The sequence below is a fragment of the Ambystoma mexicanum genome, chromosome 4p (genome assembly GCF_040938575.1).
Source record: "Ambystoma mexicanum isolate Mex_15411 chromosome 4p, UKY_AmexF1_1, whole genome shotgun sequence".
NCBI classification, from domain to species: Eukaryota; Metazoa; Chordata; class Amphibia; order Caudata; family Ambystomatidae; genus Ambystoma; species Ambystoma mexicanum.
The window spans coordinates 230107990-230127410 of NC_090927.1; the positions used below are offsets into that span (position 1 = coordinate 230107990).

Sequence of the window (19421 nt, forward strand, 5' to 3'; positions counted from 1 at the left end):
AGCCAGCAGAGTCAATCGGGAGGGATCATGAGAGTCATAGTTCAAAACATCTGGAGAGTCACTGGTTGCAGACCTCTAGAATACGGCATGAATATTGTTGAGATATTGTTGAATATTGCTGAAATTGAATAGGGCATGAATATTGTTGAAACACATACTATTCATGCTTGTGTTGCTTCTTGTTGTATCTTGTTTAGTTTTATCACAGTGCTATTGTTAATGTGTTCGTTCATTCTGTAATTTGTACATGACATCCTTTTGGTATACGGCATCCTGTCTCCATCCACGTGAAAGAGAATGTTTGTGATTGAAATGGTGCAGGGGTTCCGATCGGAATGCTGGCGGCGGGACGATTGAGAACTGGTGGCTGATGGCGGCGGATGGAGTGCAGGGCGCAGGGTCTTATATACAAATAAAGCTGTGTCTTGTTCTTACCTGGAGGAGCCTTTTTATTAAGGATACATCACATTTGGTGACGAGGATTGACCCGGCGCTGCTACCCACAGCAGAAGAGAGAGCAGATGCTCCGGATGAACGCAACGTTTGCCTGTGTAGTTTATTTTCTGTTTTCATTTGATGGGGTGTGCCCGGACAGTTGAGTCTTGACTGCAGTTTACACGGAGGAGGTCGGAAGAAGTGACGCACACAGGGCAAAGATTTGGAGCGTTCCAGAGACGCTTTTGGAGAGGATAACGTTGTTTAGCCGCATACATTAGAAGAAGGGACGCACAGAAGCGTCACAAACATCATGTTACGTGACACCATATTGTCTGAATCAAGGAAGTCAGGCAGGATCTTACTCTGGACGCTTCTTCCTCATCCCAGTACAAAAAATAAAAAAATAAAACATTTAATTTTGATTCATCTTAGCCTGAAGGTGGTCTTTTGATATTTAATTGGAAGCACTGCAAACAGCAAAGAATAAAACAATAGCCATGCAAGGTATCAGTATCTAACCACCAGCGAGTTTTCTTCCAACTCCAGGTCAGCCCATAGCAGTGTGGTCTGAATGGAAAGAATTCTGGATAAATTACATCCAGACAGTGGAACAGGAGGGATTAACTTCCCATAAAAAAAAAAACTTTTGCTACTCCATGCACTAGGTTTAGAGGGCCAGAGAAAGTATAGAGAGCTTCCAGAGTAAACAGTGGATGAAGCAGGAGATAGCGATGACCATGATAAAGCCCTGAGACAACTAGACAAATACTATGCACCAGAGACGAATGTGGCAATCAATAGATACAATTTTTATACTAGAACCCAAAAAGAGCATGAAAGTATAGAGGATTATGTCTCTGCTTTAAAGTCATTGGCCCGCACATGTCATTTTGGACATGGAATCACCCTAGATGAACTCATTAGGGATCAAATCATAATTCATACCATGAACTCTTTGATACAAGACAGATTGTGGATGGTGGGGAATCCATCTTTACCAGAGACCATTGCCATTGCGAAAAGGATTGAACACAGCCAATTGTGTTCAAAAGAGATGAAATGTAAGAAGTAAGAAGCTTCTCAGAACATTTTGCAAACTAGCAACAAAAATACGCAAGAAGTAGAGGACCAGGGTGTTGTCAACGCAGTACGCACCAGGGAACGGTCTGAGGTTACCACGAACAGAAACAACAAGAGCAGAGGATTGGAAAATAAGGAAGTGAGAGGGAATTTCACCAAAGAAAAGTCTTGGGCAAAATCTGAACCCAGGGCAAATCCTCCTCAAACAAGAGAAGGTGATAGGTGTTTCAGTTGTGGCAGACTAGGCTATTATGCTTATTCCAGAAATTGCCCTGCAATTGGACAAAAATGTGGAAATTGCGGGATGAAGGGACATTTTGCGGTTACTTGTAGACGGAAAAAGAGAGTGTCAGCTATACAAGAGGAAGATGAGGAATCTGATGAAGAAAGACTATTTGTCATTCATGAACCAACTGAAGGGGAATTTAAGTGCCCAAGTTGTGAAGTCATTATAGTTAATTGGAAGTTGAAGGTAAAGGTCGACAGTTGTTCAACTTGGACCATCATTACAAGAAAGACGTGGCAGAGACTTGGCGCAGAAGTCTCAGGTGCAATTTGAAGGCACCAGACAAAAGGAATACAGGTGGATTCGAAGGATCAAAGATACAGATCAAGGGCTGGTTCTACAGCATCATTCAGTTCAAAGATCGACAAGCTCAAGTAAAGGTTTATGTGGCAGTAAAAAGGAATTAATGTAATAGGTTGGAGGAACCAAGCAGCATTAAGGATAAGAGTAGATCCGTGTGAAGAAGAACAAATACTGATTGTGAACAGTAGTGATGAACAGAAGAAGAAAACAGAGTCAAGCCCGGATGGTATTTTTCAGGCAAAATGAGGATGACTGAAAACAATTTTTGCTCATAGAATAAAACTAAAACGAGGGGCACTACCAGTGACACATACTAAAGCAAGGACGATACCGTTTGCCTTGATCGATAAGGTGGAGCAAGAACTGGGAACACTTGAAATGGAAGGGGTAATTGAAAAGATCGAATCATCACAATGGGCGAGTACCATCGTTGTGGCCATAAAGAAAAATGGAAAACCAAGAATATGTGTAGACCTGAGGGATGCGAATAAAAACATTACCATGGACATATATCCTTTGCCAATAATTTCGGAGATGATGAATAGTATTGCAGGAGCGGATACTTTTACCACGTTGGACCTGTCGAGTGCATATCACCAGATATCACTCACAGAAGACTGCAGAGAAAGTACTGCATTCATTACACCTTTTGGTTTATATAGATACAAGCGGATGCCTTTTGGGTTGGCTTCCGCGGCAGCAGTGTTCCAAAGAGTCATGACACATGTTTTGAGAGGTTTGGCTGCGACTTTATTATACCAGGATGATATAATTGTTTTTGGGAGAGGTTTGGAGGAACACGACAAAAGATTGGATGAGGTGTTGTCGAGATTGGATGCTAGTGGTTTGAAAGTGGAGCGAAGCAAATGCAAGTTTAAGGTAAAGGAAGTTGAGTATTTGGGACACATTGTAAATGGAAGAGGTTACAAACCCAAGGTGGAGGCCATGAGGGTGATCAAAGATTCACCTGAACCCACAAATAAAGATAAACTCAGGTCATTTCTTGGTTTATGCGAATATTACAACAAGTTTGTGAAGAATTTCGCTAGTGTTACCGAACCGTTAAGGAAGCTATTAAAAAAGGATGTAAAGTTTGTTTGGGATAGTGAATGCAAAAAGGCAGCAGAATGTATCAAAGCAGGGATTTGTGGAACTGTGGAATTAGGAGGGTTTGTGTTTGGAAGACAGACAAGGGTCACAGTAAATGCCAGTGGGAGTGGGCTAGGGGCTGTATTGTCACAGATCACAGAAGAGGGTCATGAGAAGATCATAAATCATGCGTCCAGAGAAATTTCTGATACTGAAAGCAGATATTAATTTATTGAAAGGGAGATGTTAGCTTGCGTTTGGGCAATTAATTACTTTAGGAAGTATTTATGGGGAAATAAATGTGTGGTACAAATGGATCAAAAACCCTTAATAGAAGTGCTTACAGTATGTGGAAAGCATAGGGCTTCTCCCAGATTGGTCAGATTGAGTCTCAGGTTACAAGATTATCATTTTGTAGTGAAGTATGTTCCAGGGAAAACGAATGTGATAGCTGATTTTTGTCTAGATTGCCCATAGTAGATTGTGTCATTTGTGCTGGAGATTGTGAGGTGGTAGCAACAGGTTTTTAGGTTACGTCAAGGGAAGCATGGTTGAATGAACTTGCCAAGGATGAAACTCTACTTAAAGTCATGAGGTACACCAAGTCAGATTGGCCTGATTAAAGGTTTGTTGCTTATGAGTGTGCAACATTCTGGGTAGTCAGAGAAGAGTTCTCTATAGAAGATGATTTATTGTTAAGAGGAGATAAGCTAGTTCCTCCACAGATATTACGTAAGGATTTAATTGAAAAGGCCCATCAAGGACATCCAGGTATCACAGGGACAAAAAACAATATAATATACAGTATTGGTGGCCTGGCATAGATTTAATGGTTGAAAGATTTGTCAGAGATTGTTGGCCATGCCAGAATAGTGATAAAAGATGCACAAGTCACAAATTAGAGCCTATCATCATGTTAAAGGTGGAAGCGCCATGGGACAGGTTAGGTATTGATATTGTAGGGCCAAATGGAAATTTGAGGCAAGAAGGTAAATTTATGATTGTGTTGGTGGATTATTATTCAGGATGGCTGGAGATTAAGTTGGTGAATAAAGTTGATTCTTGTGAAGTAATAAGGTTTTTGCTACAGGTGTTCAGGATAGAGGGACACCCTAAAGTTATAATTAGTGAAGCAGAGAAATGAAAGAGTTTACGAACATTCAGGGATTGATTGGAGATTCTCAGCATATTAGCACCCTGAGACCAATGGTTTGGTGGAGAGGTGCAATAGAGTGATTGTGGAAACAGTTGAACAAGCATTGAGAAATAATATACCTGTGGATGAGACGCTCAAAAAGAAAGTATCAAGCAGCACAGTTTCTGTTAGGAGGGACACAGGAAAGTCTCCTTTTGAGATGATGAGAGGCAAAGTGCCAAACACATTACTCAATCCTAGTTGGGTTAATTATAGGAAGAAGAAGGTTTATGACAAAAAGGATGATATTGGCAATAAGGAATGTGTTGAAAAGAACAGGCTGAAGATTGTACCAGGTGATTTTGTAAGGATCAAAAAGAGACGTAATGTAAAAAAAGGTGAGTCTAAGTGCTCTAACCCTGTGAAGGTTATAGAGGTGTTCAGAAGGGCTGTTAAAGTCAGAGGTGGATCAGTGTTGAATTTGGACAGGATCAGCAAATGGGATTGGAGGGGTGAGAGTGTTCTGGAGGAATGCATGAGGAAGAAGGATAATGGAAGAGCTATCAAACTTTTTGAAAATGATTCACGCCCAGTACATAGCGGGGGGTATGAACAACAGGCAAGTGAGATGAGAAAAGAGTATGTACATGGAGATGCACAACAGTCAAGTGAAGCAAGAGAAGAGTATGTGCATGGAGATGATCATTTTAGTGGTGTTTATGATGGTCGATTTGTTCGAGGTGCAAGGGTTAGAAAACTGCCAGTTTGGTCTAAGGACTATGTTATTGGCAAATAGGTGTTTCCGGTTTGGCATCATTTAGATATTTGATTATTGCTAAGTGTTTAACGTGTTTAGCCTATTAACAGTTATTCTGTTGCATTGCTGTTTGTAGAACATACTTTAGAAATATGCTTTGGTTTTTGTTTTGATTTTTTGTTTGAAAATGTTTAAAGGAGGGGGATAGCATTGTATCTTGTTTAGTTTTATCACAGTGGTATTGTTAATGTGTTCATTCATTCTGTAATGTGTACATGACATCCTTTTTGTATAGGGCATCCTGTCTCCATCCGCATGAATTAGAATGTGAGAATGTTTGTGAAATGGTGCGGGGGTTCCGATCAGAATGCTGGCGGCGGGATGATTGAGAACTGGCGGCGGATGGAGTGCAGGGCGCCGGGTCTTATATACAAATAAAGCCATCTCTTGTTCTTGCCTGGAGGAGCCTTTTTATTAAGGATACATCACTTCTCTTTCCAGATTCTCTCAATTTTCTCTGTGGTTTCACACAAGACACATCTGACGGCTGCCACCGAACCCAGGACACGTATATCCAGTGTGATGTAACAGTGAGTGTTGGCTCCTACAGCTGGACAAGGAGGATGGCCTACGTGTATGCGTGCAATGGCTCACTATCCGCCTCTTCTCAAAAGACTGAGGGTTCCACATCATTCATCTCCGGTCTCTTCTTCAGGTAGACAGTGCATTTATTTTTTCATCAGCTTCCATTCTGTTGAATTTTCAGAAGACAAATGCCTACAGAATTCTTTGACTCCAGGAAAGTGAATAATGAAACGAGACATTTTGTGGATTTAAAGACCAGCAATATAAAGATTGACTGTGGTAATGGCCACAGTCTCTTCTTTGTTTCTCTCTTTGTATGGATGAATAAGATATGTATACTCAGTCAAGACTAGATGATGTCCATGTGGGTCCTTGATTAAAGGGAATGCTCATTTTGCAAAAGCAATGGCCCAGGGTTTGGAAGAAAGCCGGTGACTTGAAAGCAACATTTCTGTTTCTTGGTTGCAAACTCTCTTTTCTGTCCAATTAATACACATCACCATTTCACTTAAGTTCACCCTGTCCAATTGTCTTTACAGAATAATTTGAAATAATTTTAAAAGTTCTTTTTTTTTTTCCAAAACAAAGCCAACCCGTGGACAAAAATATGTTTAAAAAGTACATATACTGAATTTAAAATATTGTTATTTTTGTAAAAGCAAAATGTTTTGTTAGTGAGAACGTTGGTTGCAGCAGCTGGCAATTGGTCTGTGCTACACTGAATGGTACATTCATTAGTGGTATTGGTCAGTGCAAAATTTACCCCATGGATAATCTGCTAGCCTTATTTCAAGAAGACATTTTTGGAGTAGCCACGTAGGTTGTATGTGAAGTTATCTTTTTTTAAAGGTCTCAAGAGAAAAAGACCGATTTTCTTTGACCGATTTTCTTTTGATTGGAAACCCGTCATTGTAAAGGTCTTTTTCTCTTGAGATGTTTTAAATGTGTTTTTTCTCTTTTTTATATCGGGGGAGTTTCACTACCCTAGATCCTCCCATTTTTCTCCCCCCACCCTCTCCTGTGGGATTTCAGCCCCTGCCCCATACCCCAACCTCACCCTCCTCTGCGGGATTTCAGTCCAAGCCCCCCCACCTCCCACCCCTTAAATCAAAACACATACATACAACACACACACCAACACACATGCACGCACACACACACACACTTACCCGTTCTCCTCGTCCTCCGCTTCCTGGCTCCGCAGAGCCTATCAGTCCCTGCACGCACTTGTGTGTGATGAGAGTGTGACAGTTCGCTTTAGAAAGACCGCTCCGTAACTGCTAATTGCATTCTTGGTAAATTCTTGGGCCCTAGAGACTGGTAGGTCATTTGTATCCCTTTTGCACCCAAGAACATATGCTTTTAAAGATCGGATAGGTTATTGCTTGCCTTTCACCCCTGAGTAAATATTTGTAGTGCTGCATCTTGTTACCTTTGCTTATTCTGTGTTCTTTCCTCAGGGGTAGGTTTTGCGTATTGTTTTACTAGTTATTATTGCACATGATGCGTTTAATTAAAGTATATATATTTTTATAGAACCTTGATTGGACATTCCTTTATTTTGGAATGTACTTTTTCGCTGTTTGGGTTGGTACTGAACCACATTCACACCCCTCTTAAGAGAATAGCCTTCCCTTGGCCTGCGTTACCAAACAAGCCGAAGGAGTTATATCTCTTAACTTTGCCAGTTTTAGCTTTATGTTTGTGCTAGCTCTTGGTTTGTAGCAATGTGAGGGCTCAGTAGGCACTTTAACCCCGACCCATCCTTACAATCCTGCAGAGCAGAAATCCATTTTTCACACACTCAGCCATTATTGAGCCAGCTCGCACAGGGACTTTTTGCACTTTCTCAACTGAAAAAGGGATTTTGCCTCTTGAAAAGTGAGGAATCATATTGTAGGCCCAGATCATGTGTCTCATTATGAAGCACATATCCAACCCAGAGATTCTTACCAACTGACAGCTGCCTTCGACACACTGTTCTCTCTGAGGACATTTGAGGCAGTGCAAAACAATTGTTTTGTGACATGCACCAGTCCGCTTAAAAGTAAATCACAAACCTGTTAAGTCATGAATTTTACACTATTGTAAGTCGACATGGTCATTGGTAAGCCCTGAACCTAAAACACCCTATCTAAAAACTAAACTACCCGGCAGGCAGTACCCTTCAAGGCCCATGAAAACAGAGGCCACTTAGAATCGTAGCCTATCAGCACAGACACAAACTTTCCATCTAGCTCCATGTTGGACTACTGCCTCATGATGTTCGGTATAAAGTTTGACCATGGACTAGCTTGTATCTGCACTGGATGTGGGGGTGTCATCAGTGCCCACACATGATGTATCAACACACGCAGAAGGCAGGCAAAATGTTACCCACGATGTGTTGTTCTATTCCTTTCCACCAATACTATTTCCAGGCTTTGTGTTTCATCATAAGTCTGTCTAGATGGCCACAGTGGGCCTTACTAATGAGGCTCTCAGAGTGTCAGAAGTGGCTGTGTTGTTTTCATTCTGCACTTTCCTTTGGGTGAGCGGTGCGGCTTGACGCTTGTGTATACATTGTGCAGGCCTTTCCTCTAGCCTGCTGGTCCCTTTTTCCCCTGCCTCAACGTTTTTGGCGCTCCAAAGTGCTGCAGGTCCTTAATCTACAATCCAAGCCCCTGAGCTGCTCCTGACTTCAGCGGCAGGTGCAAAGGCTTTTTCTGAATCTGTTTTTTGATGGCAGGGGAGACGAGCTCTTGTGCTCCCCAGCACCTACGACATCCAGTGAGGTGTGCTGAGAGCAGTGGTGGGGGAAGTGAGCTCGTAGAGAGCTCAACAGCACGTTACCTGCTACAGCAACTGCAGTGTTAGTGACGCTGATAGCTGATGGGACCGACTGCCGCTTGGAAGATAGGCTCGGTGGTCGGCTTGGTCAGAGAGTAAGTGGTGGTAGTGTTGTTGGGCTTCTTCTGTATTTTGGGGATTTTGCTTAGAAACACACAAGAGTGCCCTTGGGTATCAGGGGTCTAGGGTGCAAAGCCTGACAGGTTGTCCCAACCCTGCTGAGTTTGCCTTCTGGGACCAGTGTGGACTACTGACATAATCCCTCTCGGTAAGCTGTTCCCTCCGCCTGGCTTTCCCTGACACTATCCGCCTACCTCAGAAAATACAACGGTAAGCATATTTAATATTACTGTTATATTAAGTTTGACTGGCTAAGGACAGTCTTCTGCAGCCTGTTGAATGCTGTTGACGGGGAAAACGCCAGAGACCGGTAAGAATATTCCTGTTAAAATCCCAGTACTGGTAGGCAGCCATCCTTGCAGAAAGGGTTGCACGCCATGTAGCAACTGCTCTAAAAGAGTGCTCCTGAAATCTGACAGTTATCCATTAGCGATTGTGGATTGGGGCATGCCTGTCTGTGGTAAGAACTTTTAGCTAAAGTCCTCCTCGCCGGCTGGCAGTTACCCATCTAGAAAGGGCTATGCACCGATAACATTTCATCTGACTGCATGCTTTGAAATCTACACGTGATCACATAATCGTCAGTTAACTGACGCGGTTTGCAAAAATGATGGGAAAATGATGGAAAAGACCCGTTCCGTATAAAACAATTACATCTTGCGCAATAAGGTGCTGCAAAAGAAAAACAAGACCGTAGAGGCCATACCAACAGAGCGAGAAGTTGAATCATGCCCTGAGGCTAGACACAGAGAGGCTTGTGCCTCTTCTCGTTTCCGTTCCTTTCTGCTCCTTGCCCCTTTTCACCGGAACCCCCTACTTTTCTCTATCCGTTCCTCCCCTTCCTATTCTTCCTTCTGCTCTTCACTGAAATCTCTTCTTTTTCATTCCCCTCCCTGATCCCCTTCCCCTCTCACCATTCTTTCCCTCTTTCTTGTACCCTTCTCTGTGTTCTCTTTATCTTCCCCTTCTCTTCTGAATCTCCCTTCTTCCTACTACTCACCTACACACTATTCTTTCTCCACCCCCCTCCTCTCCTCTTCTTTCTCATATGTAAATTGTTCTACATGCTGATTTTCTTGTTTGACTCATGTTTACCGTTATTGCTTCTACTGATCCATGTGCCTTGTATATTTTGTTGTTCATTGTAAAGCGCCTTGGATTAAGGCGGTATATAAAACAATAAATACAAATACAAATACACACAGAGGGAGACGAGACAGACCCAGCATTGGCAGAAATTGATAACAATAACTCCCTGCTCGAACTCTGTTATTCACTTCAGAACTCCATTGAGAAATCTGAGGCACAGAATATCCACAATATAGTGCAAGCACAGATTCATAACCCAGAAACACAGAAAAATAAGAGCCACTCATTACCAATAACAATTAGTACGACAAACACACAAAGGCTCTCTGGATCACACAACATGCTGTTTGAGAGTGAGGAAGAAAAAAAAAACGGATTCCTTGGTGTTACTGAGCCTGGGAAATGAAATGTGTGCGCAGCTGTCATCACTCCAATTCACAATGAATGTGTTATTAAAAGGAGTGGTAAGATCTTGGAAATAGTGATAGAGGACAAGCTCAAGAAGAAGAGAGTAGGGTATAAGGAGATGAGTATGCACAAAGCCACAGGATGGGTGCTTTGAAATGGGGCCTAGATAACTACACCCATACAGGATCAGTCGCGTATATCACCAATAAAGCCATTAGCGGCAACTGAGCTGATGATTGTCGAGGAGGAGGAGGTAAATGAGGCCGAAAACACACATAACACACAGAAGCAGAAAAGATATTGGAGAAGAATAATCATGCACAAAAAAAGGGAATTATCGGAATTTGATATAGAAGAGACAGTCAATGACCAACCAACGCAAAATAAAGAGCACTAACAAAAAAAAACAGGTGGAAACAGCTAAAAAAGAAAAAGGCAAAAATTAGATGTCATGGGACACTAACAAGTTGGGTGATCAAAGATGATCAAATAAATGATGCATCGAGCAATACTGTCGCCCAAAATGAGGATGATGTTGAGCAGACGACGGAAAAGTGTGTGCAGGACGCAACTCTGGATATGCCATCATATGGAAAAAAGCAACAGGGCGTTTTGCAGCCCAAGAAAAGCAAGACTCATTTGAGAGCAAAAATGCCAACTTTGCACGCAAATCGTCTGATAAAGGGAGCTGACTTGCAAACATTTACGATAAGACAGAGACGGAAGAACATGAATAAGGGGACAAGACACATCAACAGAGCCGAGTTCTTGACTACTAAGCTCTGTATTTCCCTTGAGAATTCTCGACACCAAAGACTTTCAATATGTCGAACCCTTAGAATGTACAGGCTATGTGACGAGTAGAATTCATTGTAACTCAGTTGAGGTGGCGTCCATGATCCGGGTACCGATGCTGATGTGCTATCTGAATTGATAACAAAGGAAATGTTCCTGCTTCAAGAAGGTTGGCTAACTTATGAAATTACTGTTGATGGCTATCAGCTGTTTCAAGCTCTAGCAAAAAAGGGAATATTAGGCTAACTCAGTGGCGGTCTAATAACTGGGGTGAAAAATACCATCAAAGCTGAAAGAATCAATATGGGGGTATGAATGCTAATATATTAGCAGTAAGGGCTACCCTTCCAGGAATCAGAAAAAAGTTGAGTTATAATAAACATATATAGTCCCCCAGGAGGTGAAAAAGCAGAGAGCATTATGGAAAGTGTGTCTACTCTGTTGACTGAACTGGAAGCACATGAGGACTCAGAATGAATGATAATAGGAGAATAACTAAATGTATGCTGTTCTTGTAAAAGAAAAAGTACTGAAACTACCTATGTACATAGAAAATGCGTAAAAGCAGCAAACAAGCTGAAATGAACAGGGAATTGCCTGGTGTGATCTCTTACATGGGTGGGGCTGCTATATGATGAACGGGAGAGTAGAGGGAGATATTCCGGGAGAAAAGTCATGCAAAATCATGGGGAAAACAGCTACAATAGATTCTATTTTTGTGAGAATACAATCCCATATATACACGAGCTGGTTGTGGAAGAGAATGAAAATAGCAATCATGATAGGTTAAAATTGAAGCTCAATAATAAGGGGGGTACTAATAGACACAAACATATTGGAGATGTTCTGGGAAACAGCAAACGCAATCAACTTAGGTGGAATGCAAAAAGTGTTGAGGCCTTGGGAAGATATTAAAAAGAGAGGATATTGAGGAGCTAAGCCAATGAGACAAGATGACTACAGATGGGATGGAAACTTGGTTAAGACAAGGGATTACTAAATTTGGGGCAGATAAAGGGAATTATGTGCATAGCTCTAGAAAAGCCCATGGATGCCCATATGACTGATTGGGGATGCCAAGTGAGCTTTGCGTAGGAATTCTCTGTGAAGTAAGAAAAGAGGTAAACGACACCATGCTGAGAGCAGTGCAGATGAAATCAATCAAAAACAGATATAAACACTGGGTTAAGTGGTGGTACACTTTTAAGAAAAATGCTCAATGAAACCTGGTGTCGGTGGTCTCCTCTAAAGACTCCAGAATATTGTGGCAAAAACCTAAGACAAGGCTACACAAATGCAGCAGAACAAGTAACATGCCCCATTAGTGCCCACAATTTGGATAAACATATAAGAGCCACTTTGAGGCAGGAAGGTGAAAAAGAATGGATCAAAGAAGGCGAATGAACAAAAAAAAGTTTGAGCTGGCCTATGATATGGATGAAATACATAGACTAATACTCAAACTTAAAGACTCCAGAGCACCAGGACCTAATGGCTTAGCAAATGTAATCTTGAATCAAGACCCGGAGCGATGGGCTGAATTGCTTACCATCTTATATGATAATGTCTGTGCTGAAGGAAAAATCCTGGCATCTTGAAAAACCTCACTGGTGGTTCCAGTCTACAAGAAGGAGAAGAGAAATGACCCAGCCAATTATAGGTTATTGGCACTATCGAACAAAACTGGGAAACTCTTTGCCTCCCTGGTCCTAAAGGAAATGGCCATTTGGTTAAACGAAAGGAATATTGTAAACAACTTCCAATTGGGATTCAGGGTAGGCTTGGGGACACCCATTGTCAGCAACTCTTAGACAAATTAATAATGAAGGCCAAGGTAAAAGGGAATCCGGGGCTGTATGTGGCACTGGTGGATTTCAAGACAGCATTTGACATGGTTGAACGTGCCCGCCTGATGCATAAGCTAAAAGCGCTTCATTGTCCAGAGAATTTAGAACGAGTGATATAATGTCTTCATCTGGGCACCACGGCACATGTTAGGTTGGACGGCAGACGCACCTATACATTACGTATTCCCACCAATAAGGAGGTGAAGCAGCAATGCACTTTGGAGCCTAGGCTATTCAACATTTACCTGGCAGGACCTCCCTTGCTACCTGGCGAAGGCTGATAATAGGCCCCAGAAGTTAGGCGATGACAAAGTGTTTTACATTATGAATGCGGATGATGTAATAATATGCAACCATACTTACAGAGGACTGAAAAACTCATTACAAGCTCTATCTCAATATGTCATAAAAAATGCTCTAACCATTAATCTCCAGAAAACTAAGATAATGGATTATACATAAAAAACTGCGAAAACACCTAAAATTGAGGTAATGGGAATCAGGACAGAGAAGGTGAACCAATATAAATCCCTTGGCCTAGAGATAGACACTTAAGTGGACTATGCTCCTATAATAGCCGACAAAAAAAATTGAAGGCAATTGCACTCACAGCTATGACTGCCAAGCATGTAAAAAAATCTGCTGGTTATAGTAACTGTGGGGTCTTGTTGTTATACAAACAATTTTTATGTGCTAACATGTTGTATGGCTTAGAGGCTCTGTATGAAAGACTTTGGTTGGCTGACAGTGATGGAAGGGAAGTTCTGGCAAAGAATACTGGGACTCGCAGCATGTGGCTCTATTCAGCTAATTAGACAAGAACTTGGTCTAATCTCTCTCCCAGCCATGGCCATAAAAAGAAGAGGTCTCCTATATATACAATCTAGGACCAACTCCACATGTCCAGCCTTGAATTTGTTGGGAACTCTTTCTTCAGAGAAAGAGGAGATCCGTTCAGAAAACTAGTGAATGCCTCCTTTAAAGAAATAGACTGGTCTTCTAATTGGATGGAGGAATATCATCTCCAAGAAAAACCCTTTATACAAAAATTGGAGGCTTGGGACTAGGCAGCAAACTTTGATTATCTATCCTGTTTTTAACAGTGAAGAGAAACTTTTAATCTAACCCATAAGTTCAAAACCCCACGACACTATGTGAAATTGTGCTGTAACCCTTCACTATGAAGATTTATACTATTACTAAGGATAAATAAACCACCGGTCATAAGTTCGATAGGACGTGTGCTGTTCGTTGTCCCACTCTCTTGGATCTGAGGTACGCTCTCCAGCGACATTCTAATTTGGACATTTTATTATTAAGGTACATCATTAGATGCCACACTGCCTGGTGCTACAAAATCACATGTCTGCACGCAGTTGGCGCGCACGCAACAGAGGTGCGCTAGGAAGTGGGCTCTTCGCTGTCCCACTCTCTTAGACCTGAGATACGATTTACAGCGACATTCTAATTTGAACATTTTATTATTAAGGTCCGTTAGTTGTAGCGTTAAACAGGCAGTTTGTTGACTTTATATATTGATTATGAGTTTAATTGCATTGTATTTCTGTGTGTTTAGGTGCATCATTAGAAGCCACGCCCTGACGTGCATCAAAATCACCTGTCCGCACGCAATCAGCGCACACAACAGTAGTGCGCTAGGAAGTGTGCTGTTTGCAGTTCGCTGGCTCGATGGCTCTCGGCAGCAGCAGCAACACTTCCGTGAGCACTCCTGTGTTCTTCCTTATTAAGGATTGGCAAGTCTTAAGAAGTATTGGGCAAGCTAAGTTAAGGTAGCAGTTTATTTGTCCACTGTCCATTCTCCTAACTGAGGAAGCAACTCCATAACCTACTTTCCACTCCCTTAGGTCAGGTTTCCCCCTTTGAGCCACCGCCCAATCCCACACGGCACGGTTGCCGCCTTCCAGGATAACCAGCAGCATAACCCAGCATGGGAGACACTGCTGGGTCTCCTGATCTAGGTGATTGCTAAAAAAGCAGGGCCGGTTGATCAAATGTCCAGTTGCTTGTCCTATGTTCTACAGTACCCCTCTGGAACAATAATTTAGCTTGATACGTGTTATGTTGAAGTTCGACTTCCGATCGACTTATGGCCTGACTTTCCCTGTTTGTTCCTGACTTTCCCAGTTGACTTAAATTTGTGTAGTGAACACAAGCAGGGAACGCCAACTTTTAAAATTATGGAAGCTCCTCCTCCAATAGCTTGCACTGACAATAGCAATGTGACAGCTGATGAAAACATAAAACCGAAGCAGCGTGGCCGCCGAGTTTGCCCAACTAAAATGTTCCCAACCTGAGCAACAGGTAAACACACGTAAATTAGGATCAAAATTGGTTAACTCCGTTATCTCCCCTTCCCCTGACTGTCTGGCAGAAATGAGGACCTCCGAAATAAGCCCTGCCCGCACTGGATTTGTGGACCTGTGTTCCACCCCTGGTCGTTCAGAACCCGTTGGAACACAAATCACGAATATGCAAATAGCTTTGATTATTGTTACCCACGATATGCAACTAGTGTTGAGCCCAATCCCGGCCTCCGCTTTGACAACGCGAGTCCTTATCCACATGCCGCTAGCACCCATCACTAGTTTGCCTGGTAGTCCACTGCACATTCTAGATATGAACCAGAGTACTTGTGATGTTGAATTTCTGAGATCTCATCTGAACAGTTCTTTTCCATCTCTCTCAATGCTAGAGCAACCCACTCTCATACCACTAAAATGTGAACCAGGTGTTGAATCCATGAATGGGGTATGTCTGCAACCTGTTGACCCTGAAGATATGCTTCATCCTCCTTACCCTTACCCTCCCCCAGGTCCCCCTTGAACTCCTCGCCAGTGTCCTCTCCTGGCTAAAGTTCCTGACCCTCCCTCCCTCTCTTTGGCTCCTTGTCCCCATGCTTCTTCCGACCCCCCCATGTCATACCCCCTGTAATGAAAGCTTTACCAGCATTAGTAGCATAAACCCGGGCGAAATTCTCCAAGCCTTTGAACGGTTACTTACCACACTAATAGATAAAAAATTGAAAATAAACTAGATCTACAAACACTTTTGCTGCACAAGATTATGAATAGAGGGTGGAAACATGTGCAGGACCAATGGACTAACACAGACCCCTCTGACGTAGGCTCAGTCCCAATTATTCACCCTAATCCTTTAATATTTTCTGCTATTTCATGTCCTAAAGCCAAGTCAGCTACAGTATGCCCTAGTGCCAGAAACCCTAAAACATACTAATGACGATATATCAATTAATCTGCAGGGAAACCGTATCCGCTGGAAAGAAACAAAGTTAGCAAAGGCATCTATGGTATTGAATAGTTTGCTGCCCTCTTGTATGGCTTACTTTGATTTGGCGTTGCGTGAAAAGCTAGGGAAGATCGTGTCTGTATTTGCTAAGTTGGTTCTCCAAATTAAAGAATCCACAATTACATATCGGCAATACAAAAGTGTAGCTTAGAGAACTAACAAAGCTACAGACAAACGGGTGAATTACGATCCGGTAATAGCACTAGCCAAACGCAATTTACGAGCAACTATTAGCACAATTTTATATCATCACATCAGTCCGTTATTTTCAATTGCACTAGGTCGCCATATCAAAATAGAAAAGCAGAATAATAAAAAAAATGGCTCACTAAGCATTGTAACAATCGCAATTTGGAGAAATGGAAGCTTATTAAGCTTTACAAAAGGACAATACTAAAATATGGTCAGTTTTACGGGGCAACGAACCTCGTGGCCTCACTATAAACGGAGTGAACGAACTTGACTGGTTGAAGCATATGGCCTGTACATTAGTTATGAATGAGTGTGATGATGACCTAATTGCTAATCCAAATCCAGTCTGGGAATGTCAACTAACTATACTTGACATCATGGTCATCATTGAACACCTTAACTCTTCACGAGCTGCTGGACCTGACGCTATCTGTAATGCCCTTGTCAAAGCTGCTCCTGGATTGTGGGCACATAGCTGACACCTATTACTCACCCATATAGGCAAAACAGGCAGTGTGTCACACCAACCTGGTGTGAAAGTCATATACTGCCAGTCCATAAGAAAGGCTCCTGGCACTTAGCATCCAAATACAGAATGCTTGCAATGTGGGACGTTCCCTCTAAGATACTTGCAAAAGTGCTCCTTGCTGAGCTAAATGACTAGATTGCTTCAAACAATATACTGCCCCCCCCCAATCAGATGGATTTTATAAAAAGATCTAACACCGCATATAACCTACTCATTCTTGTAACATCAATCGAGGATACTCCGGTCTACGCTGCATTCATAGATTTCTCTGCAGCTTTTGACTCTGTGCTTCGCAACAGACTCTGGAAGAAATTGATACAATAGAACATCCCACCAGGTGTGCTTAAAATGTGGATGTTACTCTGTACCAACACCTCAGATTAGATCAGGTTAGATGCCGAAGGCAAACTATCAGTTTTTACACGACGTGGTGTAAAAAAGGGGTGCATTGTCGATGCCATGCTTTTTAATCTTTCCTGTCTGATCTTGGTTTAGCCTTTAATAACTTGATAGTTTGCCCAGTAAAAATGGGACGGCATCTCACTAATTGGCTGGCATACGCCAATGATTTTGTCTTGATAGATCATACCCCTAGGGGCTTACAAAGTTTGATTCTAGCATTAGGTAAATATGCAGAAGCAAATGGTCTATTAACATAGATAACAGTAAGATGATAACATTTGCCCTGTCTGTTTTAAAAGGGCAAAATATTGTTTGTACCCTCAATGGACTGCAACTTGCAAATGAGTACTCCTACAAGTTCTCAGCCCTCATTAGGACGCTGGCGTTAAGGGTTCAATGGCACTGTAAAAGGTGTCGGCGCCGTTAAACCCTTAACGCCTTACTATGAGGTCCCTTTGCGGGACCCGACCTTAACGGCTGGTCTAGACCAGCCGTTAAAGTAGGGGCCCGCAAAGGGACTCTCGAGGTAAGTACGGTACCGCATTTTGCGGTACCGTACTTATTGCCTTCCTCATTCCCATTATGCCCTATGGGGCAAAAATGGGAATGGGGAAGGGCCATAGTGGCATGGGGAATTACCGCCCCGCCGACCTTGGAATGGGTGGTAATTCCCCATTCCGCTATGGCGGACTCCGGCATCGACATGGTGCTAATAGCACCATGGTTTTCCGCCAGAGTTCTAATGAGGGCCCTTGGGTATACACCTACAAAATAATATGAGGTGGGATATTCACTGGCAAGAAACCAAAACCAAATGCAATAGAGCTGTAAGTATCATTCGGCAATTCATAGACAAACAAAGTGGTATTTCCATTGACACAATCCTTCGATTATAGCAGACCAAAGTTCGATCCATCTTATTCTATGGGATTGAAATATGTGGAAATATGTCGTGGAAATGAGATGATTTGAAGCGTCAATATTGCGAAAACTACTCTGTATGCCACCGACATTACCCATAGAATATATGTATTTAGAACTTGAAATTGCTGGGGTTTTGGCTGATTTAACCGTGAAGTCAGTAATGTTTGCGATAATCTCCTAAAACTAGAGAATAGTGCTATGATGGGGACCTTTGTAGGTGCATTTTGTAAAATTGCTCATTGCCACACAATGGGGACGTTGTGCCAGTTATTTACCCTCGGCACTAAAAAGCAAGAGGGGTGCAGTGGCCTTACGATAAACGCCGTAGTCTATGTGATCAAGGCTCGTTTAAAATCTAAACTCCTGTTGTATAGCAAAGACCAACCCCTTGTGAATTCGTTTTCAGGGAACAATAGTACTTCTTTCTGTGAGTATATCTCTTCTCGAGTGACAAAAACCATCTTATCAAACTGCATTCCTCAAAAGCTCTACTGCAAGACAATACCTGAGGATTAAATTTAATATTAGTATAGCACTAATGACCCACAGTGCGCCTTTAGGAATCCCACGCAACGCTCGATATTGTAGGTTATGTGGCACAGAAGACGCTGAAACAATTGAACACTTGTGAGAGCCTGCATATGTTACGAACTAGCTATTTGACATCGTATGGTAATGGTTTCAATTTAGATGACCTCACCTAGATATGGTCTTTGTTTTTAAATGGATGTGACAATAATTTGATATTTTATCTTGTAAAATGTTATTGGCAATGCACTGAAATAATGCATTTAGTAGCCTGTTGTCCCTTTTCCACCTATCATTGTGAGTAGTGGCGAAATACATAGTTTTTATGCTAATGTTAATTTTACTGAGCTATGATGTTTTTAACATGTATCATGTAATATTTATAGGAGCTGTAGGTCAGATTTTTACGAATAACAAGGAAAGATAGAGAACATGCTAACGAGGCCTTTTGATCTCTCTTGATCTTTAAGGCAATTCCCAACAAAAAGAATTTAACATGTTTGATAGCCTCTTTCTCATTTGTGGAGTATATTGTATTGTTGTGTTGAAGACAGAGCAATGGAGAAGTTACCACCACTGCCTGCCGATCCTGCCACTATTTTAGGGCTGCTCCCTTGCAAACATTGCTTGTTTCAGGGGTCGAGACTGTGTGGGTTAAACATGCCCCATGTGGGAACCTGATCAATGTCCCTCTTGATGGCTGTGAAAGCAGTTTCACACTCAGCCGACTATATACATTTGTTGCTCTTCTTTAGCAG

The 19421-nt window shown here is 42.1% G+C and overlaps 1 protein-coding gene across 2 annotated transcripts in view; it reads left to right on the forward strand.

Annotated features, from left to right (window-relative positions):
• The window catches only part of PKHD1 (PKHD1 ciliary IPT domain containing fibrocystin/polyductin), a 4356595-nt gene that overhangs the window by 1119757 nt on the left and 3217417 nt on the right, over positions 1 to 19421 (forward strand). For both annotated transcript variants that reach the window (XM_069605754.1, XM_069605755.1), the window contains exon 34: positions 5590 to 5803. In XM_069605754.1, the coding sequence (XP_069461855.1) occupies positions 5590 to 5803 (214 nt within the window). The remainder of the gene's footprint in view (positions 1 to 5589; positions 5804 to 19421) is intronic.